This window comes from Gorilla gorilla, chromosome 16, assembly GCF_029281585.2.
Source record: "Gorilla gorilla gorilla isolate KB3781 chromosome 16, NHGRI_mGorGor1-v2.1_pri, whole genome shotgun sequence".
Taxonomy (NCBI): Eukaryota; Metazoa; Chordata; class Mammalia; order Primates; family Hominidae; genus Gorilla; species Gorilla gorilla.
This window is the reverse complement of record NC_073240.2, coordinates 91,562,127-91,588,153: the sequence shown is the minus strand read 5'-3', so window position 1 is coordinate 91,588,153 and position 26,027 is coordinate 91,562,127. Positions and strand designations below refer to the sequence as shown.

General features: G+C 45.1%; 1 protein-coding gene across 4 annotated transcripts; it reads right to left on the bottom strand.

The window, feature by feature from the left end:
* Positions 1 to 474: 474 nt before the first annotated feature.
* Positions 475 to 24,043, bottom strand: ZNF774 (zinc finger protein 774). Of its 4 annotated transcripts, none has more exons than XR_010131072.1 (5): positions 23,775 to 24,043; positions 21,415 to 21,537; positions 17,236 to 17,342; positions 13,875 to 16,472; positions 475 to 1,069 (listed from the first exon to the last, which is right to left on the bottom strand). XR_010131072.1 is itself a non-coding variant. In XM_019010487.3 (4 exons), the coding sequence occupies exons 2-4, from the start codon at positions 21,516 to 21,518 to the stop codon at positions 15,232 to 15,234; spliced, it is 1,452 nt and encodes a 483-aa protein (XP_018866032.2). In that variant the 5' UTR covers positions 21,519 to 21,537; positions 23,775 to 24,043; the 3' UTR covers positions 13,651 to 15,231. The 4 variants fall into 4 exon arrangements, 1 of the variants encoding a protein (XP_018866032.2); XR_010131073.1 differs by lacking the exon at positions 475 to 1,069 and adding an exon at positions 7,232 to 7,748; XR_010131074.1 differs by lacking the exon at positions 475 to 1,069 and having other exon boundaries at positions 13,651 to 13,970; positions 15,007 to 16,472.
* Positions 24,044 to 26,027: the final 1,984 nt, after the last annotated feature.

Sequence of the window (26,027 nt, the reverse complement as noted above, 5' to 3'; positions counted from 1 at the left end):
GATTTGTGAGGCCACATCCACCAAAGAATGTGATGGACATAGACTTGACAAAGCACTCTCAAGAAGCTTTCAGACATCAAGACAGAGATCTAGGAGCACAGATAAGAGAACAGTTGATGGGTCGGGTGCAGTGGCTCAGGCCTGTAATCCTAACACTTTGGGAGGCTGAGGAGGGCAGATCATGAGGTGAAGAGATGGAGACAATCCTGGTTAACACGGTGAAAGCCGTCTCTATTAAAAATACACAAATTAGCCGCGCCAGGTAGCAGGTGCCTGTAGTCCCAGCTACTCGGGAGGCTGAGGCGGGAGAATGGCGTGAACCCAGGAGGCAGAGCTTGCAGTGAGCCGAGATCACGCCACTGCACTCCAGCCTGAGCAACAGAGTGAGACTCCGTCTCAAAAAAAAAAAAAAAAAGACTTTGCAGGGCAGACCTATGGAAAGGGTGAGAAAGGGCACAAGTTGCAGTAACAGTGTAAACAAAGCCAGAAAAATTGCAAAGGTGTGTGCGTGTGTGATCATGCCCTGATTCTTGTATAGTTAACTTCACCCCAGGCTTCTCAAACAGCACAGCCACATGATGTTTCAAAAAGTCCAAGTGGAACCTCTTCGGAAAGATGCCCCACCATTGGCAGAGGCTGTGATCTTTTTCCTCAGGTACCAGGGGTTGCTACATGGGGAATGGGTGGACACTGGGCTGTAAATACTGTGTCTGGAATTTATTCCTTTTGGTGGGTGCTTGGTCTCGCTGACTTCAAGAATGAAACCACGGACCTTCACGGTGAGCGTTACAGCTCTTAAAGATGGTGTGTCCGGAGTTTCTTCCTTCAGATGTTCAGATGTGTCCGGAGTTTCTTCCTTCCATTGGGTTCGTGGTCTCGCTGACTTCAGGAGTGAAGACGCAGAGCTTTGCAGTGAGACAGCTCTTAAAGGTGGCTCATCTGGAGTTGTTTGTTCCTCCCGGTGGGTTCGTGGTCTTGCTGACTTCAGGAATGCAGTCGCAGACCCTCGCATTGAGTGTTACAGCTCATAAAGGTAGTGCGGACCCAGAGTGAGCAGCAGCAAGATTTACTGTGAAGAGCGAAAGAACAAAGCTTCCACAGCATGGAAGGGCACCTGAGTGGGTTGCCTGCTGCTGGCTTCGCTGGCCAGCTTTTATTGCCTTATTTGGCCCCACCCACATCCTGCTGATTGGTCCATTTTACAGAGTGCTGATTGGTGTGTTTACAATTCTTTAGCTAGACACAGAGTGCTGATTGGTGCGTTTTTACAGTGTGCTGATTGGTGCATTTACAATACTTTAGCTAGACACAGAGTGCTGATTGGCGCGTTTTTAATCCTCTAGCTAGACAGAAAAGTTCTCCAAGTCCCCACCCAACCTAGAAGCCCAGCTGGCTTCACCTCTCAATACCTTCTTTCTTTATCATTCATTTTCTTTATGACTGATATTTGGGTGGTAGAAAGCTCACATCCTTTATGGAAAGTCACCTTCCTATAAGCTCCTCTGGAAGTAGAGTACAGAAAAATCTAACTAGGCCTCTCATGAGATTATAAGCAATGAGTGACATTTCTACTATAACTTATAATGCCAGTGCAGGGCAAGGTAGAAACTGCAAGACTTCCGTCACTATTCAGTTATGTAAAGACTAACACGTGGGCACAGTGGCTCACGCCTGTAATCCTAGCACTTTGGGAGGCCATGGCAGGAAGATTGCTTGAGCCCAGCAGTTGGATACCAGCCTGTGCAACATGGTGAGACCCCATCTCTACAAAAAATAAAAAAAATTAGCTGGGCGTAGTGATGCATGCCTGTGGCCCCAGCTACTGGGGAGGCTGAGGTGGGAGGATCACTTGAGCTGGGGAGGTCGAGGCTGCAGGGAGCTATGATTGCACCACTGCGTTCCAGCCTGGGAGACAGAGCAAGAACTTGTCTCAAAAAAAAAAAAAAAAAAAAAAAAGAGCTAGACAAGGTGGCTCACTCCTGTAATCTCAGCACTTTGAGAGGCCAAGGCAGGTGGAACCCCTCAGGTCAGGAGGTCCAGACCAGTCTAGGCAACATGGTGAAATTCCGTCTCTACTAAAAATACAAAAATTAGCCAGGCATGGTGGCATGCATCTGTAGTCCCAGCTATTTGGGAAGCTGAGGCAGGAGAATTGCTTGAACCCGGGAGGCGGAGCTTGCAGCGAGCCAAGATCACACCACTGCACTCCAGCCTGGGCAACAGAGCAAGACTCTGTCTCAAAAAAATAAAAAAAAAAATTAAAAAAAAAGACTAACACAGGAAGAAACGGGAGAGACATATAGCTATGGAGCAATGTTCCTCCCTAAGACTCCAGTCAGTTCATTGACACGTCCAGTTTGAATTTTTTTTATTTTAAAAAAAGAAAGGCCAGGTTCTACCACCTTCCTTAAAATACAGAAACAAGCTCTCTCAACCACAAGTATCAATCACATTATCCAGTTTCGTGGAATCACTGGCAATGCCCCCATGTATCAGAATGTCTTCTGCGGCTGAATTTACATGTGAAGGTTAATTAAACAAAGCTTTATTTCAGTATCATGGCTTGTATGCATTTACTCATTCATGTACCAACTGGCATAAGTGATACCTCCTCCAGGGAGCCTTCCTTGACTCTCAAGATAGCCCTTCTCTGGCTGACACATACTTCTTGTATTGAAACTATGTGTCTGGGCCGGGCATGGTGGCTCACACCTGTAATCCCAGCACTTTGGGAGGCCGAGGCAGGTGGATCAACTGAGGTCAGGAGTTTGAGACCAGCCTGGCCAACATGGCAAAAGCCCGTCTCTACTAAAAATACAAAAATTAGGTGGGTGTGGTGGCGCATGACTGTAATCCCAGCTACTGGGGAGTCAGAGGCAGGAGAATCGCTTGAACCCAGGAGATGGAGGTTGTGGTGAGCTGAGATCACCTCACTGCATTCCGGCCTGAAGGACAGAGTGAGACTCTGTCTCAAAAAAAAAAAAAGAAGAAAGAAAGAAACTGTGTGTCTGTATGTCTGTTTCCCACAACCACTCTGTGCTCCTCAAGAGAATTGTCATGTTTATACCTGTATCCCCAGCACCCTCAACTAGGCCTGGATATAAGAGGTAATGAGTGCTTACTGAATTAAATTGAATAAATTAGAGAGATACAATGTGGGGTTCAACGTGTGTCCATATATTCTGTTTGTAACATGCCTCTGACTCTGGAGAGGGAAGACAGGCTATGCTGGCACCTAGACTCAGGCTTAGGTACTAACATTTAGATGCTTCAGGTTTCCTTCAGTTGAGCCCAAGTCACCTGGATAAGGAAATTTATGTATTTTTAGTACATAAGTGACAGATTCAGGGCAAACTCAGTAATAAAAGCAAGCTTCTGGCTTCAAGATCCCAAGAGATTTTCTCTTAAAGAGTTTGGGCTGGACGTGGTGGCTCAAGCCTGTAATCCCAGCACTTTGTGAGGCCGAGGCAGGCGGATCACGAGGTCAGGAGTTCAAAACCAGCCTGGCCAACATGGTGAAACCCCACCTCTACTAAAAATACAAAAATTAAAAATTAGACCGGGTGTGGTGGCTCAGACCCGGCGCGGTGGCTCACGCCTGTAATCCCAGCACTTTGGGAGGCTGAGGCGGGCGGATCATCTGAGGTCAGGAGTTCGAGACCAGCCTGGCCAACATGGTGAAACCCCGTCTCTTCTAAAAATACAAAAATTAGCTGGGCATGGTGGCAGTTGCCTGTAATCCCAGCTACTCGGGAGGCTGAGGCAGGAGAATTGCCTGAATACAGGAGGCGGAGGTTGCAGTGAGCCAAGATCATGCCACTGCATACCAGCCTGGGCAACAGAGCAAGACTCCATCTCAAAAAAAAAAAAAGAATTTTATAGGCAACTAAAATGGGTGGGACCAACCTGCCATCCCAGCTACAGAGAGAAAAGCCAAACATTAGTGGACTGGGACCTTACTGTGGATGAAGAATCTAGTATCTGGGGCGGAAAGCAAGGTCCTCCCAGGATAAGAGCAAGAAAGGAAGGTTGATGCTAGAGCCCGTGGAAGGGTCTTAAATTCTACATTAAAGGAGATTCCACTTTCATCTGTAGACAATAGGAAATGATTTAAGATTTTATAAGCAGGGGAGGAGTAGGATTTGATTCAACAAAGATTTATGAAATGTTTACTTTTGTACTAGTATGAACAAGGGCATAAAGTTGAGTTAAACATAGTCACTGCCCTTTAGACAAGTACACAAGTGACTGTAATGCAAGATGAAATAAGAAGTGAGTGAAACCCAAGATGTAGAAAGAAAGGATTATAGAAGTCCAAAGGAAATCCTATCTGCTTGATAGAGGAGATCTGGAAATACTTTATGGAGAGGGAGGTGTTTTAATGGGGCCTTGAAGAATAGGTACTTTATAAACAAAATTCCCTGAAGAGGCAACATGAACAACAATAAACTTGTAAAAGTTGTGTAACTGCTGGGCATGGTGGCACATGCCTGTAATCCCGGCACTTTGGGAGGCCCAGGCAGGAGGATCACCTGAGGTCGGGAGTTCGAGACCAGTCTGCCCAACATGGCGAAACCCCATCTCAACTAAATACAAAAAATTAGCCAGGTATGGTGGCGCATGCCTGTAATCCTAGCTACTCGGGAGACTGAGGCAGGAGAATTGCTTGAACCCAGGAGGTGGAGGTTGAGGTGAGACAAGATCGTGCCACTGCATGCCAGCCTGGGAGACAGAGTGAGACTCTGTCTAAAAAAAAAAAAAAAAAGTTGGGTAACTTCCCCACTAATCAGGGAGATACTTTTTAACTTAATTTAATTTATTTATTTGAAACAGGATCTGGCTCTGTCATCCAGGCTGGAGTGCAGTGGCATGATCATAGCTCACTGCAGCCTTGACCTCCAGTGCTCAGGTGATCCTCCCACCTCAGCCTCCTGAGTAGCTGGAACTACAGACATCAGCCACCATGGCCAGATAATTTTTAATTTTTTTTTTTTAGAGATGGGGTCTCACTATGCTGTCCAGGCTGGTCTTGAACTCCTGAGCTCAAGAAATCCTCCTGCCTCAGCCTCCCAAAATGTTGGGATTACAGGTGTGACCTACTATGCCCAACTAAGATGCATATTAACACCACAATGATATATCATTTCATGCTCAAAAACATTTTATAAATAAAAATTTTACATATATAGATATGTATATATACATATATTTGCTTTTTTCTATATATATACATAGATACATATATGTATAATACATGTATATTTATATAATACATATGTTTCCAATTAACTGCTATACTGAAGTTTGTATTAGTAAATCCTTTGATTTTCATTAGTTTGTATGAGTATCATTATTGCTTAAGCAATATATTTAGTTTTGCCTGTTTTTTACCTTTATGGTATTTTTTTTTTCCCCCGAGATGGAGTCTCACTCTGTCGCCCAGGCTGGAGTGAGTGGCACAATCTTGGCTCACTGCAACCTCCACCTCCCAGGTTCAGGGGATTTTTCTGCTTCAGCCTCCTGAGTAGCTGGGACTACACGCATGAGCCACCACACCCGGCTAATTTTTGTATTTTTAGTAGAGACATGGTTTCACCATGTTGGCCAAGCTGATCTCAAACTCCTGACCTCGTGATCTGCCCACCTCGGCCTCCCAAAGTGCTGGGATTACAGGCGTGAGCCACCGCACCTTCCCTGATCTTTACTGTATTTTTGCTCTTACTAAATATATATGTATGTATATAGAGAGAGACAGGAAATAAAGCAAGTATATATAAAGGCATAGGAGTGAGAAATGCCAGACTCTTTTCCTAAGCTGTATAGTGCGTACGTGGTTGTTCTTTACACTAATTTTTGTATATTTTAATATTGATTTTTTTTAAAAAAGAGTAGATCATAGTTCAGCAGGAGGAATTGAAGCAAGAAGCTATTCTAGAGAGAAGAAGTTGTACTGGAGAGAGCAGGCTGTGTTCAGGAAACAAAGTGTCATCATTCTGCTTGGCAGAATAAAATACATTTTTTCTTTGTCATAAGAGCAGCAACTTGCATTTGTGCACTTTATAAAATACTTTCATGTGCTCCCACCAGTTAATTGTCAACTTGAAGAACAAGTATTCCATTTGATAGATGAGGAAACAGGCTCAGAAAGAATAAGCGATATATTTGTGAATATTTTTGGCAGAGAAAAAGCTTAAAAGGATATACAACAAACGGTAGTGGTTATCTCTGGGAAGTGGAATTTACTCTGTTTGCTTAATTGTATTTTCTGATATTTCTATAAATGAACCTGAAGTAAAAAATAATAAAGCAGAGAGGGGGAAGGAAGACAACAGGAAAACAATGATTTCCTCAAAATCAAATGTTCACGTTTTCAGATTCCCAATCCTGCTCTGAGTTACACTAATGAAAACAACAGAAGAAATACAAGAAAGATTCTAACACAGAAAAAAATGTTCAACCTCACTGGTAAGCAAAGAAATGCAAATTAAGACAATATGTAAGAATCATGTCTATTAAATTAGCAAAACTTTTTTAAAGATGAGGGTGTGATGAGACTAGTAGCCATTTACTGTTCGGAACACTGTAAATTGATACAATCACTTTAAAAATGATTCCACAGCGGCCAGGCGTGGTGGCTCACACCTGTAATCCTAGCCCTTTGGGAGGCCGAAGTGGGCGGATCACTTGTGGTCAGGAGTTTGAAACCAGCTTGGCCATCATGGTGAAACCCCATCTCTACTAAAAATACAAAAAATTAGCTGGGCATGGTGGTGCGCACCTGTAATCCCAGCTACTTGAGAGGCTGAGGCAGAAGAATTGCTTGAACCTGGGAGGCGGAGGTTGCAGTGAGCCGAGATCATGCCACTGCACTCCAGCTTGAGTGATAGAGCAAGACCTGTCTCAAAAAAAAAAAAAAAAAAAAAAAAAAGATTCTGCAGCAAGTAAGGGAGGTGTAAAATTGTTCTCACCCTGTGAAAATAATCTAAAATGTGGAAACTTTTTTTCTGGGGAACAACAAAATGTTCACATGAGCCTCTTTAATGCAGCAGGGCATCCCCCATTCAGACACCAGGTCCAAGACTGGCTGTTTATAGAAAGATGGCCTATACTCTTCTGGACATTTATCTGCTCTAATTTATATACATAAAGGAGCAGAGGGTGTTTTGGGGTTGGTTGGCGGGGCGGGGGGTTTGCTGAAGGAAATATAAGAAAAATGTGTGTGTGTGCGTGTGTGTGCATGTGTTTGACTGGGAATGAAGGAACTGATCTAGTGTCTGTTCAGGGCCCAGGCACTCAGATTACTCTTTTTCCCCATCAGTGTAACTCAATGAGATTTGAGTGAAAAAGATCAATCTCTGGAGAAGTGTTCTGTTTTCTTATTTGCTTTGTTTTATTTTTCTTGTGAAATACATTGTAAATGAAAAGCATATAAGTAATGCATATTAACAATTTAAATAATTATTTTACAAAGAAAACCTGTGTACTCGGCAGCCAACTTAAGAAACAGAAACTTTGATGGCACAGGTGGGTGGATTACTTAAGACCAGGAGTTCGAGACCAGCCTGGCCAACATGGTGAAACTCCATCTCTACTAAAATTACAAAAATTAGCTGGGTGTGGTGGTGCATGCTTGTAATCCCAGCTACTTGGGAGGCTGAGGCAGAAGAATCAGTTGAACCCAGGAGGCGGAGCTTGCAGTGATCTGAGATCCTGCCACTGCACTCCTGCCTTGGCAACAGAATGAGACACTGTCTCAAAACAAAACAAAAAAAGAAATAGAAACTTTGCATCTTTCTCTCCCATTCCAATTAATTACTATACTGAAGTTTGTATTAGTAAATCCTTTGATTTTCATTAGTTTGTGTATCCTTATTGCTTAAGCAATATATTGTTTAGTTTTGCCTCTTTTTTACCTTTACTGTATTTTTACTCTTACTAAATATATATTTCTATGTCTTGCTTTTTACACTCAATATTGTTTGAAGCTTGTCTGTGTTGATGCATGTAACTGTAGTCTGCCCATTTTCCTTGATGGATAGCATTCCGATATGTAAATTACCAACTTGCTCAGAGGTGCAGCCATTAAATCCTCATTTTGAGCAATCACCCCAAGTAAGACTGATGCAGGTGGACTTTTGCTCACACTTCGGGAATTACTGTCTTAGAGGACACAGTCCGAGCTCTTACCTCCCAGTTTCCCAAGTCTCTACATCAGCCTTTTAATTTTAGTAGAACTGTTTGTTTTCCTTTTCCAAAAATATTTTCTCATCATTCTTCACCTAGATAATTCTTATGCTTTAAGTCTCTCCATTAAGCTATAAACTCCTCCAAACATTATCATTATTATCATTGTTGTCACTGACATTTATGGAGCAGATACAGTGTACCAGGTAATTAGTACAAAGAGTTTTACATGGATCATCTCATTAATGCTCGTCCAAACCCATGAAGAAGGTGCTGGGATTAGCATCATTTTACAGATAAGGAAGTAAGGGTCAGAGAGATTAAGTAACTTGCCCAAAGTTAAACAGCTCTGGAATGTGGATCTCTTTAACTATCTTACTTGTCTTTGAACCTCTAGGATCTAGGGTAGGACTTTGGTGTGTGGAAGGCACTTGATTAATGTCTGTTGAGCTGCACTGAAAGGAAAAGCCAAGGAGACCAGATGGAAAACAATCCGTTTAGTTCAGATGATGGCAGTGGGGATGGAAAAGAGGAGCTGGAAATAAGACTTGGCATGCCAGACTATTACATAGCTGAATCTGGGGTGTGAGGTTAGGGCAGGGAATGAGGAAGGGACAAGGCATTTCCATTTTTTCACTTTGAGCACTTCTGTATTTTCTGGAAATGTTTACAACAAGCACGTGGTGCTTTTATAATTTTTTTTAAAGAAGAGAAAGTGTAGAGGCAGCAACTACGTGACTAGGCACCAGCAAAATATAGAAAAAAAAAAAGGACAAAAAGAAATCCAAGCTGACCAGGAGGCTTCTGGCAAGGCAATGTAGGAGAATGGGGAATTGAAGGCAGAAAGAGAAATGCCTGGGGGAATGCTTCTGGGGGAGATACTGACTGTAATTTGGAGAGTCTGCGTTTGGGAAGCAGCAGGTCATCCTGGGGAGGTCTCCACCAAGCAGCTCGACTTGTAGGTCTGAAATTCAGGAGAGAGGCTGAGCCAGACCCATGCTCTGAGAAATGATGGTTGAAGTCATAAGCTTAATGTGCAGAGCAAAAAAGAAAGAAGAAAGAAGACCTCAACCAAAGTGTTGACAGGGTCAGGCATATCTGAGTGGAAGAAGAAGAGGAGCCAGGCCGGGCGCAGTGGCTCATGCCTAGAATCCCAGCACTTTGGGAGGCCCAGGCAGGCAGATCACCTGAGGCAGGAGTTCAAGACCAGACTGGTGAAACCCCCATCTCTGCCAAAAGTAAAAAAATTAGCTGGGCCTGTAGTCCCAGCTACTCTGGAGGCTGAGGCACCAGAATCCCTTGAACCTGGGAGGTGGAGGTTGCAGTGAGCTGGTGAGCTGAGATCCTGCCACTGCACTCCAGCCTAGGCAACAAAGCAAGACTTTGTCTCAAAAACAAAACAAAACAAAACAAAACAAAACAAAACAAAAAAATCCAGAGGAGCCAAGGAAGGTACTTGAAGAGGAGCAGCCAGAAATGTAGGAGAATCATCTCACAACCTCATAGTCACCAATGGAAAAGATAATTTTTTTAAAAAGTCATATGGGCCTGGTGCAGTAGCTCACACCTGTAATCCCAGCACTTTGGGAGGCCAAGGTGGGAGAGTTGCTTGAGGTCAGGAGTTCAAGACCAGCCTGGGCAACATAGGGGAACCCTGTCTCTAGCAAAATTATTATTATTATTATTATTGGAGATTGAGTTTCGCTCTTGTCACCTAGGCTGGAGTGCAATGACACAATCTCAGCTCACTGCAACCTCCGCCTCCCAGGTTCAAGTGATTCTCCTGCCTCAGCCTCCCGAGTAGCTGGGATTACAGGCGCCCACCACCACGCCCGGCTAATTTTTGTACTTTTACTAGAGACGGGGTTTCACCATATTAGCCATGCTGGTCTCAAACTCCTGACCTCAGGTGATCCACTCGCCTTGGCCTCCCAAAGTGCTGGGATTACAAGCATGAGCCACCACACCTGGCCTCTACCAAAAATTTTAAAAGGCCGGGCTTGGTGGCGTGTGCCTGTAGTCCTAGCTGTTACTCAGGAGACAGGAGGATTGCTTGAGTCTGGGAGGTTGAGGCTGCAGTGAGCCATGATCGCACCACTGCACTCCAGCCTCAGCAAAAGAATGAGACCCCATCTCTAAAAAATAATAAACATACGTAAATGGCATCAAACAGTAAAGAGTTGTTGAATCAGAAGAAGACTAACAAGAGGCCTTCAGATGTGGAAATTAAGTCTTTTTTTTTTTTTTTAAGAGACAAGTTCTAGCTCTGTCACACAATCTGGAGTACGGTGGTATGATCACAGCTCACTGCAGCCTTGAACTCCTGGGCTCAGGCAATCCGCAATCCTCCCACCTCAGCCTCCCAAGTACTTGGGATGACAGGTGCACATCACCATGCCTGGCTAATTTGTTAAAACTATTTTTTGTAGAGACAGGGTCTGGCTATGTTGCCCAGGCTGGTCTTGAACCTCTGGGCTCAAGCAGTCCTCTGGCTTCGGCCTCCCAAAGTGCTGGCATTACAGGTGTGAGCCACCACACTCAGCCCTAAAAGACCTTTGAGGGTCCAGTTGTAGAAGCATGCTAGCGTAAGTGGCCCTATTAAAAAGGCCTAGGCATGATAACCCTGAGAATATCTACATGTGAGTGGAAGTTTGACAAAAGGGGAAGAGAAGGAAGCGATGATAGGTCTAGGAGGAATTATTTCGAGGTAAAAGAAGGGTTAGGGATCTTATCTTTTTGTTGTGGTGCCTGCCCTGGTGCTTGGTGATAACGACTCGCTGGAGACCTACTGTGTGCTGGGCAGTGTGCTAAGCCCTTTACATCATGGATTGTCTCAAAGCCTTTAGTTTTTTTCTCCGTAATATGACCTACACACAGCGGCCAAACTGACCTTCTCAAGTGTGGATCGCGCCTCTCCTCTCCTATAAAACCACTAGCTACACCCTTTTCTCCAGAGAGTAAGATCCAAACCCTTTAGTTTGGCAGCTAAGAACCTTCTTGGTGTGACCTTCACTCACCTGTCCAGTTTTGTCTCACTCTGCTGCTTTTCCAGCACAATGAGATCCTTGCCCATGAGCATGCACTCATTAATTCATCCAGTAAACACATATTGAGCACCTACCATGTGCCAGGCACTGTTCTAAGTGCCGTGGAAAGAATGGAAACAAGAGAAATGACTCCCACCTTTCGTGGAGTTTACCAAAAACAAATCAATTAATAAGAAATTACCAGACAGGTGTAAGGACTTTGATGAAAAAAGAGGATAATGTGATGGAGGGTGACTAATTTAGATGGGATAGTTAGGGAAAGTCTCCCTAAGGAGATAGGTTTAGGCTGAAACCTGGTTGACAAATAGGAGGCAACACAAAGGACTGGGCGAGGAACATTCTGGGCAGAGGGAACAGTTTGTACAAAGGGTCTAAAGAGCACACAACCTTGGCATGACCAAGGAGCAGAGAACTCAAGAGTGCTGAGGTGAGGCAAGGGAGAGGGAAGGGGACATCACAAGAGGATGGAGGGGGAGGGGACAAAACCACAAGGGCCTCTTAGGCCTGGGTAAGGATTTGGGTCTTCATTCTAAAAGCAATGGAAAACTGCTGAGAAGTGATGTGATTCAATTTAGGATTTTAAAAGTTCACTCTGGTTTCTGTGAGTGAAAACAGTTTTTTCAGAGCAAAAATCATATCAGGAAGATCAGTTTGGAGGCTGCTACAGGAATTCAGGTAAGAGACTGGTCATTTGGTACTGAAGGGTGGCAGTGAAGATGGACAGGTTTGACGGATAGGTTCGAGAGGAATCTGGGAGGTAAAATTAATGGGGCTTGGTGATGACCTCAATTTTGGAGTAAGAAAGAACGGATGTGTGGAGCATGTTCAAGCAGTGAATCATCTAGTCATGAGGTAGAAACAAAAGAAAACTATAGAAAGGGTTACCTCCACTCTCAGCAATAGCATTGAAATATTCCCTGCCCATGGCTGGTGGGGGAGTGGGGGGTGGGCAGGAAGACAGGGACGAGGGAGGGGGTTGGCAGGGCCACAAAGCAAATCTCACATTGCCCTTCGAGAGCTCACATTTTACCATAGCCAAACAACATGAAAATCAAAGTGATAGGTGGCCAGGTACGGTGGCTCTCGCCTGTAATCCCAGCACTTTGGGAGGCCAAGGCAGGTGGATCACCTGAGGTCAGGAGGTCAAGACCCGCCTGGCCAACATGGTGAAACCCCATCTCTACTTAACATATAAAATTAGCTGGGCATGGTGACATGCATCTGTAATCCCAGCTACTCCGGAGGCTGAGGCATGAGAATCGCTTGAACCTGGGAGGCAGCGGCTGCAGTGAGCCAAGATCATGCCATTGCACTCCAGCCTGGGCAACAGAGCAAGACTTCATCTCAAAAAAAAAAAACAAAAAAAACAAAACAAAAAAAACCTCACATCTTACAATAGCTGAACAACATGAAAAACAAACAAAATGATAGGTGGCCAGGCACGGTGGCTCACACCTGTAATCCCAGCACTTTGGGAGGCTGAGGCAGGCAGATCACCTGAGGTGAGGAGTTCGAGACTAGGTGTGATCTCAGCTCACTGCAGCCTCCATTTCCTGGGTTCAAGTGATTCTCCTGCCTCGGCCTCCCAAATAGGTGGGATTACAGGCACATGCCACCACACCTGGATAATTTTTGTATTTTTAGTATAGGTGGGGTTTTGCCATGTTGGCCAGGCTGGTCTCAAACTCCTGACCTCAGGTGGTCCACCTGCCTCGGCCTCCTAGAGTGCTGGGATTACAGGTGTGAGCCACTGCACCCGGCCTGAATCTGCATTTCTAAAAAGTTCCCAGATAATGCTGATGCTACTGGACTGGGCTCACAGTTTGAGAACCACTGCACTGGATTAACTAAAAAAAATTTTCTGGTCAATTATCTAATGATGCTTTCAAAAACTGAGGTAAGGTTATCAGCTGAGTTCTATCCTTCATGAGCCACAGCACTCAGATGGCATTCCATATAATGGAAGAGAATGAAAGAAAAGAAACCTTTAACCCACCACTTTGCTCTCTAAAAAGTGATAACTACCCAGCTCCCTCCTTAACCCCTTGCACTTGCGCTTACTCCTCCACTCCCATTCCACCAGGATCAAGGACCCCAGCACAGGATCTTGCAAAGCTCCCTACAACTTAGACTACACCCCTCCATCATTTCCAAATTCAGACTGGTTTAATGGATATAATATGGGTCCTCCAGTCCTGTAGCGTCTCACAGGCACTGTAACAAATCCCAGAGCTGGTCTGTTGTTGCAGAGGAGGACTGCAGGCTGGAAATCTAGTGACTTGCAGCCAAATCTGGCTCTTCTGTTAACTACGTGGCCCATGATGAGTCATGTCATTTAGCATTTTTACACCCTAATTTTTCAACAGTTTTTTTTTTTTAATCCCTCACTATGAGAGAAAAAGGAATACCTAAAGAAATATTAGCCAAAATTTTCTTGGAAAAAAGACGTTAGCAACAGAATTATAACATAGAGATATTACATTTATAGTTAACCAACAAAGTGTGTGTGTGTGTGTGTGTGTGTGTGTGTGTGTGTATTTTTAGATCCTCACAACAACCTTGTGAGGTAGGTAAAACTTGAGGCTGGGAGAAGATGAAAGTCTGGCCAAATTAAGCATCAGGGCCAGGACTCAAATACTTTACCTTCTCAATGAAGTCGGTGTTCTTTCCAACACACTGCCATCCCTCAATTTATTTCAATTGAATGTAGGACTGTACTAGTGCATAACCTGGATGGCCCTAAAAGGATCAGAGAATTATATTAACCTAAAACTAAATGGCCAATGACCCAGCAAATTAGAAAACAAGAGTCGCTTCCTTCAGCTAAATGCCAGGGAGGACCCCTGTAATATCATTTGACATTCTCAGCAATTTTGCTTCCACAATTTTATAGTCCTCTACCAGGTCCCTCTGGCTTGTTCATTGTAGGATATTTTCTCTGTGTCAGATGACAGCAAACCTCCGGTAGATACACTGCCATACACTGCCATTTCAAAGAGCTTCTGAAATTCTTTCAGCCTCCAAGTCACAAGACCGCAAACATCCTCTACGATAATTTGGCCTTGTCATGGCAGTGAGACCTCTGGTGACTAATGCCTGCACAGCACTGAACTGGGAGTGCATTTCCATTTTATTCAATTTGTGTATTCCAACCCCAAACCTTCTAGTTCCAATCTAATTTCTTTCACGTTCTGAGTTTGGGGTGGGGGGACTACACTAATAAATTTCTAATTGAGTAATGAGACTGATAAAAGCCACCAATCTTGTATTGAGTGTCTTTTAAGGGCCAGGTACTGCATTAAAGCCTTTATATAAGACCTCAAATATTAATCATTAATAATGATGGGACCATTTAGTTATTGAGCATCTATGTTGTGCCAGGCACTGTACTAGGTGGTGAACATATGATCTCTAGGCCACATTTTTCTCACTTCTCATTTAGTAACTAGGCATCAACTTTTTAATTTTTTTGGAGACAGAGTCTCTCTCTGTTGCCCAGGCTGGAGTGCAGTGGCATGATCTCAACTCACTGCAACCTGCACCTTCTGAGTTCAAATGATTCTTCTGCCTCGGCCTCCCGAGTAGCTGGGACTACAGGCACGTGCCACCATGCCCAGCTAATTTTTGCATTTTTAGTAGAGACGAGGTTTCACCATGTTCACCAGGCTGGTCTCAACTCCTGACCTCAAGTGATCCACCCGCCTTGGCCTCCCAAAAGTGCTGGGATTACAGGGGTGAGCCACCACGCCTGGCTGGCATCAACTATTAAACTCACATTTCCCTAAGAGTCGGTCACACACTGAAGGAATGCCTTTTGTATTCGGACCGTTATTTGGACCCTTTAAGTTTATCCTCTCTGTTATAACACAGACAAGAAAGAGGGAGAATAGATCAGGGCCCAAACTGAGCCACTGATGCCCAGGTTTTCTCTATTTGGGGTGCTTGAAGACAGTAGCAATGAAAATGTGCAAGGGAGCAGCACAACACCAAAGACTACTTTCTAAATCAAATGCGTGTTTTGATGGCATAAAAGATGCGCTTTCTGACGGAAGCTCTTGTTACATTTACTGCAGTGGAAAGGTTTTTCTCCTGTATGCGTTCTCTGGTGTGTGAGGAAATGGGAACGCTGATTGAAGGTCTTGCCACACTCAGGACATCGATAGGGCCTGTCTCCTAAGTGGATTCGCTGATGGGTAATAAAGTGGGAGCTCTGGTTGAAGCTCTTCCCACACTCTCCACATGTGTAGGGTCTTTCTCCGGTGTGGATTCGTTGGTGCTTAATGAGGGCGGAGCTGTCGGCGAATCCTTTCCCACAGTCTTCGCACTTAAAAGGTCTCTCACCTGTGTGTGTTCTTTGGTGCGTGACCAAATGCGAGCTCTGACTGAAGCTTTTGTGGCAGTCAGGACAACTGAAAGGCCTTTCTCCTGAATGAGTGCTCATGTGAGCTACAAAATGAGAACTATCTCTGAAGCCCTTCCCGCACTCCGGGCATTTGAAGGGCCGTTCTCCCGTGTGGGTTCGTTGGTGCTTAATCAAATCCGAGCTCTGGCTAAAACTCTCCCCACAGTCATTACACCTGTAAGGCTTCACCCCTGTGTGGGTCCTCTGGTGAGTGATGAAATTTGAGCTTCGACTGAAGCTTTTGTGACATTCCAGGCACGCGTAGGGCTTCTCGCCTGTGTGGGTTCTTTGGTGCATTATGAGGTGTGGCTTCCGCCCAAAAGTCTTTCCACACTCTGGACACTCATAGGGTCTCTCCCCTGTGTGGGTTCTCTGATGTTTGATGAGTGTGGAGCTGTCGCTGAATTTTTTCTCACACCCCTTGCATTGGTAGGGCTTCTCTCCTGTGTGTGTTCTGCGATGGGTGACAAGGTCTGAGCTCTGTTTGAAGCCTTTCCCACACTCAATACATGTATAGGGCCTCTCGCCAGTGTGGGTTCTTAGGTGTCTTATGAGATAGGAACTCTGGTTAAAGCTTTTCCCGCATTCTGCACACATAGGCTTCTCTCCTACATATCCATCCAGGAGCTTGTTTAAATCCCTCTCCTGTGAAAAGGACTCCAGCTGGCCCTCTCCTGGAAGGGTTCCATGTTGCCCTTCTAATTCTAGGCCTTGCTCCCAGTTTCCTTCCCAACTAAGAGTATGAGAAAGATCTTTATTGGTCCTTTCTGAGGATGTTCCACATTGTTCTGCTGTTTCAGAACTGTCCTGATTGAGCTTTGCCACCTGATGCTCACAGTCTGAAAAATTAATGTAAGTAACAGAGAATAAAGTTATCAGTTATCAGGAAGGAATATCAGAAAGCAGTGAAAAAGATTAAAATCCCTGTTTCTGCAGCAGACTGCACTTAATTCAACCGCTCTGTTTTCACTTTGTGAAAAGTTTACTGAGGTTCATTGAGCTGTCAGAACACGTGAATTCCTAAACTTTTTAAATTTTAAGATGGCCAGATGAATCTTGATATCCTTCAAGCGGAGACCACATATTGTCAATATTGTGCGGTTTCTTTAGAAGATATTATAGGTTTAGGCCAGGCGTGGTGGCTCACACCTATAATCCCAGCACTTCGGGAAGCCGAGGCAGGCAGATCACTTGAGGTTAGGAGTTCGAGACCAGCCTGGCCAACGTGGTGAAACTCCATCCCTACTAAAAATACGAAAATTAGCTGGGCGTGGTGGCGGGTGCCTATAGTCCCAGCTATTTGGGAGGCTGAGGCAGGACAATCACTTGAACCCGGGAGGCGGAGGTTGCAGTGAGCAAAGATTGTGTCACTGCACTCCAGACTGGGAGACAGAGGGAGACTCCATCTCAAAAAAAAAGTAGGTTAGACAAAAGTGAAATGCTTAATCAAAATGAAGACTTTATTTAGTCAACTACTGACCATTGAGTCAAATTTAAATGTCTGCTAGTAAGAACAAAATTCTAGGGCAGTATTCCAAATTCTTCATCTAAACAAGGCTGAAATGCTAGATTTCCTTCCACTGGGGAGCAATCACATCTCACCTGTGTGGCTTTCCCTCAGGATCTTCCTCGCCTCAAAGTTTTGGAGTGGTAGGACCCATGGCTCTTCTTTCTGCTCCAGCTGGGAGATTACACTAGGCCTGGAAATTCTACACAGGAATGTAAATATAGGATGTGAGTCTGAGCCAATCACACAAGGCCTGACCAAAATCCAAGCCCTACTCCCTGCCTAGGTATGGAAGAACACCTGGGGAGCTCTAACGTGTATTTGGTGTCATTAAAAAAGTGCAGCCATGGTACAGTGATAAAACATGGTGATTTCCCCAAAATGTTAAGAAAAAAAAGCCCTTTTCCTCCCATAAAGAAAAAAAACCAGACTCAGGTGACAGAAACTCTGAAGTAAATACAATAACCATTTCTGAAGGTACAAGGCTAAAGCTAAATATGGAGAGGGTTTTATCAGAAACCAAGCCTCCATGACCTCCCCCTTAGAAACAATGAAGGAAGTTAACTATAATGTTGGGCTTTAAAATTTCCCAGAATGGCAGCAGTCAAAAAAGCCATGAGAAAAAGACAAACACTTGTTAAGTAGCCTGTAAATATACGAAAAATGTTTAGCCTCACTATAATCAAAGAAATTCCATTATAACAATGATACACTGAGGCAATATAGTGTAGAGGTAATGAGTGCAAACTCAAGAGTCACACTGCCTGGGTCTGAGTCATCAGCCTGCCTCTTACAAGCTGTGTGGCCTTAAGAAAGTTACTTAAACTCTGTGTCTCAATGTCTTCATCAATAAAATAGGGATAAGAGGCCAGGCGCAGTGGCTCACACCTATAATCCCAGAACTTTGGGAGGCCGAGGCAGGTGGATTACGAGGTCAGGAGTTTGAGACCAGCCTGGCCAACATAGTGAAACCCCGTCTCTACTAAAAATTAGCCAGGCATGGTGGCACAGGCCTGTAGTCCCAGTTACTCAGGAGGCTGAGGCAGGAGAATCACTTGAACCCGGGAGGCAGAGGTTATGGTGAATCGAGGTCACACCACTGCACTCCAGCCTGGACGACAGAGAGAGACTCCATCGCAAGAAAAAAAAAAAAAAAAAAAAAAAATTGGGATAAGAATAAGATCCATTGGTCAGGTGCAGTAGCTCACACCTGTAATCCCAGCACTTTGGGAGGCCAAGGCAGTTGGATCACTTGTGAGGCCAGGAGTTTAAGACCAGCCTGGCCAACATGGAGAAATCCTGTCTCTACTAAAAATACAAAAATTAGCCACGTGTGGTGGTGCACACCTGTAATCCCAGCTACTTGGGAGGCTGAGGCATGGGAATTGCTTGAGCCTGGGAGGCGGACGTTGCAGTGAGCTGAGATTGCACCACTGCACTCCAGCCTGGGCAACACATTGAGACTCCATCTCCAAAAAAACTTCAATAAATGTTAACTATTATTGCTATTTTTCCCAGACTCTTTGTGTTTTGTGTGTGTGTTTATTTGTTTTTGAGACAGGCTCTTGCTCTGTCACCCAGGCTGGAGAGCGCTGGTACAATCACAGTTAACTGCATCCTCGAGCTCCTGGCTCAAGCGATTCTCTCACCTCAGCCTCCCAACTAGCTGGGACCACAGGCACAAGCCCCTACACCTGGTTAATGTAACTTTTTATAGAGACAGGGTCTCATTATGTTGCCCAGGCTGGTCTGGAACTCCAGAGCTCAAGTGGTCCTCCCGCCTCAGCCTCCCAAAATGCTGAGATTATAGACATGAGCTGCCACACCCAGGCCCAGACTCTTTAAATTATAATACCCACTGTGAAAGGTAGAATATAAAGAAATGCGCACTTTCATATAATGTTTGCGGGAATAAATCAATTGATTCAATCTTCTTGGAAGGCATTTTGCAAAGTATTAAATACCTTAGAAATGTATCTGTTCTTTGACCCACCAATTCTAATTCTGAGAATTCTAAGAAAATGATAAAATTATACTTCAATAAAAAATACTTTTAAAAAAACAAGCTAAAAGATGTTTATCACAACCTGGTGAAAGTTGAGAAATGACCTAAATGTCCCACAACAAAGGAATAATTATATAGCTCATTGCAGCCTCGAACTCCTGTGCTCAAGGGATCCTCCTGCCTCAGCCTCCTAAGTAGCTCAGGCAATTGCTATTTTTATAGGTTAAAAAAAGGTCAGATATATGGTTCAATCTAATGTTTGACTTCATCAACAAAATAATATTGTATTCCATAAAACAAAATACTAGGTGGTTATTTTAAGTGATATAAAGAAAGATATTTATTGTCAAAATATACTCACAATACAACATGGAAGAAAGAATGTACAGCTGAATATACAGCATAATCCCAATATTATTCTTTTGTGCTTCTTTTAAAATTGTATATATGCTTAGAAAAATGCTGGTAGGATAGTAACTCTTCAGTGGTGGGATTAGGGATGATGTTTATTTTCATTTTGCTTGACTTTTTATTTAATGAGTATACATTACTTGTATAATAGATGAAGTAGGCCAGGCGCAGTGGCTCACACCTCTAATCTCAGCACTTCGGGAGGCCAAGGCCAGTGGATCACTTGAGGTCAGGAGTTCAAGACCAGCCTGGCCAACATGGTGAAACCTCGACTCCACTAAAAATACAAAAATTAGAGCTGGGCCCACTCCTATAATCCCAGCATTTTGGGAGGCCGAAGTGGGCGGATCACTTGAGGTCAGTAGTTTGAGACCAGCCTGACCACATGGAGATAACCTATCTCTACTAAAAATACAAAAAATTATCCAGGAATCACTTGAACCTAGGAGGCAGAGGTTGCAGTGAGCCGAGATCATGCCATGGCACTCCAGCCTGGGCGACACAGCGAGACTCTAACACAAAAAAAAAAAAGAAAGAAGTAAAGCAGGAGGAAGGGTAGCCATGATATTTGAGAAAGAGCATTGGAGGTGTTTTTGGTTTGTTTTTTTTTTTTTTTTTTTTGAGATGGAGTCTTGCTCTGTCACCCAGGATGGAGTGCAGTGGCGCGATCTTGGCTCACTGCAAGCTCCACCTCCCAGTTCACACTGTTCTGCCTCAGCCTCCCGAGTAGCTGGGACTACAGGTGCCCACCACCATGCCTGGCTAATTTTTTATATTTTTAGTGAGACGGGGTTTCACCATGTTAGCCAGGATGGTCTTGATCTCCTGACCTTGTGATCTGCCTGCCTTGGCCTCCCAAAGTGCTGGGATTACAGGCATGAGCCACCGCGCCCAGCCTTGTTTTTTTTTTTTTTTTGAGACAGAGTCTTGCTCTATTGCCCAGGCTGGAGTGCAATGGCATGGTCTCAGCTCACTGCAACCTCCACCTCCCAGGTTCAAGCAATTTTCCTGCCTCAACCTCCAGAGTAGCTGGGATTACAGGCGCCCGCTATCACACCCAGCTAATTTTTGTATTTTTAGTAGAGACAGGGTTTCATCATGTTGGCCAGGCTGGTCTCGAACTCCTGACCTTATGATCCGCCCACCTCGGCCTACCAAAGTGCTGGGATTCCAGGCGTGAGCCACTGCACCCAGCCTGTTTTTAAGTGACAGAAAAAATTACCTCCTTTTCCACAAAGACCTCAGAAGTCTCAGAAGTTAAGTGGCAGAGGTGAGAGTCCAACCCAGGCTGGAAAAGGGGGATAGTAATACGTAAGTCAAAAAGTTATGATGAGATATTAAAAAGACAATAAATAGCAAAGATATTTGCAAACCATAAAATGCATAAGGAAGTAATTGTTTTTCTCCCAAGGAGGCAACAATTAATCTTACAGAGGTCTGGAGCTCTACCATGCCAACATACCAGAGACTCCTCAGACCTGGGCCCTCTCCAAATATCTAAGTCTCAAATTAAAGGAGAGCAGTGGTCAGGCATGGTGGCGCCCATAATCCCAGCACTTTGGAAGGCGGAGGCCAGTGGATTGCTTGAGCTCAGGAGTTTGAGACCAGCCTGGCCAACATAGCAAAATCCTGTCTCTACTAAAAACACAAAAAATTAGCTAGGCATGGTGGCACATGCCTGTGATCCCAGCTACTCAGGAGGTTGAGGTGGGAGAATCGCTTGAGCGCTTGAGCCCAGGAGGCACAGATTGCAGTGAATCGAGATCGCGCCACTGCACTCCAGCCTGGATGACAGAGCGAGACCCCATCTCAAAAAAACAAGATAAATAAATAAAATAAAGGAGAGTAGCATTCTTACCCTTTGAGAGCCCATTCTTCTAACTGTGCTGGGTGGCATTCCTGAAGAGGATTCTCTAAGCAGTGTCCAGGTAACCCACTCTTCCCTGAAGTCCCCAGCCACATTATCAAGGGTCATCAGTTCCTAAAGCAAGAGACCTCAATGTGCATCAGTAGCTCCCTAGATATTCTCCCCATTGTCTGAAAGCCAAAAAATGGCCACCAGTGTACACAAACAACCCCCCACACCTGACCAGAATGGTCCTGAGGTAAATTCTGTCAACCACAGAGGGGTGCTTTTCTAAGTCTGTTTTTACATACATCTTCTCCTGGCCAACTTTCCCATTACTAAGAGAGGCCTAGGCCTCCTAAACACATCGACAGAACCCAGTCTTTTAGACACATTGACTTTTTGAGGAACAAATTGTCCACGATGAACAAGGTAAACAAAGGAGAGAGTTGGCAGGTATAATTTGATTTCTGGAAAGCTTTTGATTCTCCCCAACTTCACTTTCCTCAGCAAGCAAGGAAATTGTGGCCTTAACTATACTCATATTAGTTATGGGAACAGCTAACTTCTTGGCTTGCAGATTTGGGGTCAACCTCAAGGGACAGATTATACAGAACCCCAAAGGGAACTGTGTTGGATACCATTCTATTTCAAGATCTTAATGGAGTCAGAAATAAGACTGAAAAAGACATTTTTTTTTAAAAAAAGAAGACATGGATAGGTTGTAAAAATAAGTGAAAGTGGGAATAAGCACAAAACACAACTCTTAGGGGCTGAAACCAATCATTAATATATTAATAAATTGACAGCAACATCATGAAAAACATTACTTTTTGGAGGATAGTCAGAGTGAATTACTGGATGGATCAGTCATTTATTCAACAATTAATATGTTGCCAGGCATAGGAGTCACATAGAAATTAAGATAATGTTTTTTCCCTTAAAAAGTTTCCAATAAACCAGCCTCAGCAACATATTGAGACCTCTTTCTCTACAAAGAACTTTTAAAAATCAGCCAGGCATGGTGGCATGCACCTGTGGTCCCAGCTACTCAGGAGGCTGAAGTGGGAGGATCACTTCAGCCCAGGAGTTCCAGGCTGCAGTGAGCTATGATGGCGCCACTGCACTCCAGCCTAGCAACAGAGTGAGCCCCTGTCTCTCCCTTAAAAAAAAAAAAAAAAAATGCAGCCAGCATGACCACCCACTACAAAGAATATTGCATTTCAAGGGAGGAAGGACCAGACTGGGGTGAAGAAGTTTTACTCTTTCACATCTTTTGTCCCACTACAAATCACCTATTTACTACTGGAACACACACACACACACACACACACACACTTTTGGGGGAAATATTTTTGTATTTACAGACATTATTCTTGGTCGTTTATAAAGTATTGAGTTTTTAAGGATCTAAAAACCATCTCTCTGGTTTAAAACTTTAACGAACAACAATAATGTAATTAGAAAGTAAAAATTGTAATAAGAGTTTTCAGTATTGGCCAGGCGCTGTGGCTCATGACTGTAATCCCAGCACTCTGGGAAGACGAGACGGGCGGATCACCTGGGGTCAGGAGTTCGAGATCAGCCTGGCCAACATGGTGAAACCCTGTCTCTACTAAGAATACAAAATTAGCCGGGTGTGGTGGCACACGCCTGTAATCCCAACTACTTGGGAGGCTGAGGCAGGAGAATCGCCTGAACCCGGGAGGTGGAGACTGCAGTGAAAGGACATAGCGCCATTGCATTCCAGCCTGGGCAACAAGAGCGAAATTCCGTCTAAAAAAAAAAAAGAAAGAAAAAGAAAAAAAAAGAGTTTTGAGTATAATTTTTATTTCTACATTCATTACAAAACACCGCTGCAGGGCCCACTTGCTGGAGACAGCGCCACTGAGGAGGGGAGACGTCTTAGCCACGGTTATAGAAACCCTGTTTCCCAGCCCGTCCCTTTCCCCATGCACAGGTGACCTCAAAGGCCCCACAGCGCTGAGGGGCTGTGACTAAGTGCCATTGTGAGAAGCTCCAGTGCGTTCACCGGGTTTATTAATAGGAACATGACTGCACGCGTGGGACCGAACCCCGTTCTTTTTCTCGGTGCTCGCGCCCTAACCGGGGTGCGGCGGTCAGAGGGTCATAGATCAGCTGAAAGCCTGGGACCACCATCGAGAAGCAAGAAAACTGATTAAGAGAATGACTTATCCCGCCGACGGTATAGAGACCACAGCTACCTCTCCCACACCCCAGCAAGACCCGGGGGCTCCCAAAGGCCAGCGCGGGAACCCCGCTGAGGAAACGTCTGGGTGGCGGGCAAGCCCCCTCCACGCCCCTCAGCAGCGCGCCGCTGCCGCCGCGGTCTCCCTCCTTGAATCACTCACCGCCCCAGGGCCCAGCCGGGGATGGAGCAGGAAGTGAGTCCTCCACCGCCGAGCCGCACCCGGCCCGCAACCCCGAGGCGGTGCCTCCCAGAACCCGACCGGGATTCGTGACAGGGCTGTGGGGACACAGGTGGGACTCCGGCTTCGACAGCCAGCGGCCGGAAAGTACCGCCCCCGTCCTCTTGCTATTGGCTTCTCAGTTTCCATGGCTAGAATTTTTCTCTGTCCATAGGCTGATAGAGCTGTCAATTATCGCCTAGCCTTCTGGGAAACGTAGTCCCGAGCAAGACCTCAAAGGACTCGGAGCGATGGATGTCCAGTTCCAAGCGTTGGAAAGTGCTAAACCCAATTCCCCAGCTACCGGTCCCCCGGAACCGCCTGTTTGGAGCCGAGGGATCTAAATGCTGTATCCTCACTGTGGCATCTGCAGATGTGAATCTCCTGGCCTCACCCACCTACCGCGGAGCAGCCTGGTGCCCACCGTGAGGTCTCCCGCGCTCTGGCACTTCACCCCTCCCCAGCGCAGAGCAGCTCAGCCCTCGGGCCTTTGCGGCCTCTCTTCTGCCCAGTCTTCCACCTCATCCCCGGCGGCCGGAGCCTGCAGGGTGTTTGCGGAGGCCAGGTCCCAGACCAACTCAAACTGGACATTAGAAAGGCCCAGCAGAAGCCCTTAGTAGAAAACAGACATTCCGCATCCTTCCCTTGGCATCAAACTCCCAGGCACATCCCCTTTCCGTCTGGTTGATAGCCAGAGGAGGCGGGCGAGGGCATCAAGTATTCTGGGAAATGTGATATCGGGCTTCAAACTGGGGAGGCTCCTGGGTCTCATGTGAGAGCCAGTGATCACTTTGGGTCGGCCCCTAGCTAAAAAACAATAAAGTCTTTCCCTAAAGTGAAGAAAATGTGCCTGTCTACTCCGTTTGTTGATTCAGTGCAATTTAGAAAAAGAAAAGAACATTTTGTGATGTACTATAAAACGCTTAGAATTACCAGCCGTAGAGTTTTTTTGTTTTTTTTTTTTTTTTTTTTAGACGGAGTCTCACTCTGTCGCCCAGGCTAGAGTGCAGTGGCACGATCTCGGCTCACTGCAAGCGCTGCCTCCCGGGTTCACACCATTCTCCTGCCTTAGCCTCTCGAGTAGCTGGGACTACAGGCACCCGCCACCACGCCCGGCTAATTTTTTGTATTTTTAGTAGAGACGGGGTTTCACCATGTTAGCCAGGATGGTCTCCATCTCCTGACCTCGTGATCCGCCCGCCTCGGCTTCCTAAAGTGCTGGGATTACAGGCGTGAGCCACCGAGCCCGGCCCGAATTAATGTTGAAGATCCCTTTGATGCTAATTCCACCATTCCTTCAACAAAAATAGGGTGCATTTTCCAGTGGATATTTATTGGGAACATTCTATTCTCAAGATCGTTCTCGGGGCAGGGCGTGGTGGCTCACGCCTGTAATCCCAGCACTTTGGGAGGCTGAGGCGGGAGGATCACGAGGTCAGGAGATCGAGACCATCCTGGCTAACATGGTGAAACCCCGTCTCTACTAAATATAGAAAAAATTAGCCGGGCGTGGTGGCGGGCGCCTGTAGTCCCAGCTACTCGGGAGGCTGAGGCAGGAGAATGATGTGAACCCGGGAGGTGGAGCTTGCAGTGAGCCGAGATCGCGCCACTGGACTCCATCCTGAGCGACAGAGCAAGACTCTGTCTCAAAAAAGAAAAAAAGAAAGAAAGGAAAAAAAAGATCGTTCTGGGAACCGTGGTTACTCGGGAATCATACATAACCATTACCTTCATGAAGTTCACAGACCAAAAGGGGAAATAAACCATAAAAGTTATCAAAATCCTAAGTAATTTTTTTTCATATAGCCAGTGGCATCTTAGTTATTTTGCTACACAATTATAGTCATCTGCAAGATAACTACATTCATTTTTGGAAACTCTGTCGACTATCAACAAATGTCTGGTTAGCAGAGGTAGTTAGACGTAGTTAGATTTAGTTAGATGAAATTGAGGAAAATGGAAATCTCAGAGGAGCTCAGTAACAAAGTAACACCCAGGAAACCTAGGGATTGCCAGGCCTCCTGTAACTGGAACAGAGTTCAGGACCTGGAGAACTGAAGGCATCTTCAGACCCCTCGGTAAGTCTTTCTAGCATTTTGCCATTAAGGAGATCATGAAGATTATTCTTCAGTCTGGGACTGGAGTGGGGAGATGAATGAAGAGTCACAGAATCTGGCTGGTAGCTATCCCCTGCCG

Bases quoted from the DNA above. Each gene is read 5' to 3' on its own strand.
- ZNF774 (XM_019010487.3), bottom strand. From the start codon at position 21,518: ATGTGGCTGGGGACTTCAGGGAAGAGTGGGTTACCTGGACACTGCTTA. The intron at 17,343-21,414 runs GTAAGAATGCTA...ATTCCTGTGTAG, and splicing joins GAAGAATGGGCTCTCAAAGG to AATTTCCAGGCCTAGTGTAA. The intron at 16,473-17,235 runs GTGAGATGTGAT...TTAATTTTTCAG, and splicing joins CCTGAGGGAAAGCCACACAG to ACTGTGAGCATCAGGTGGCA.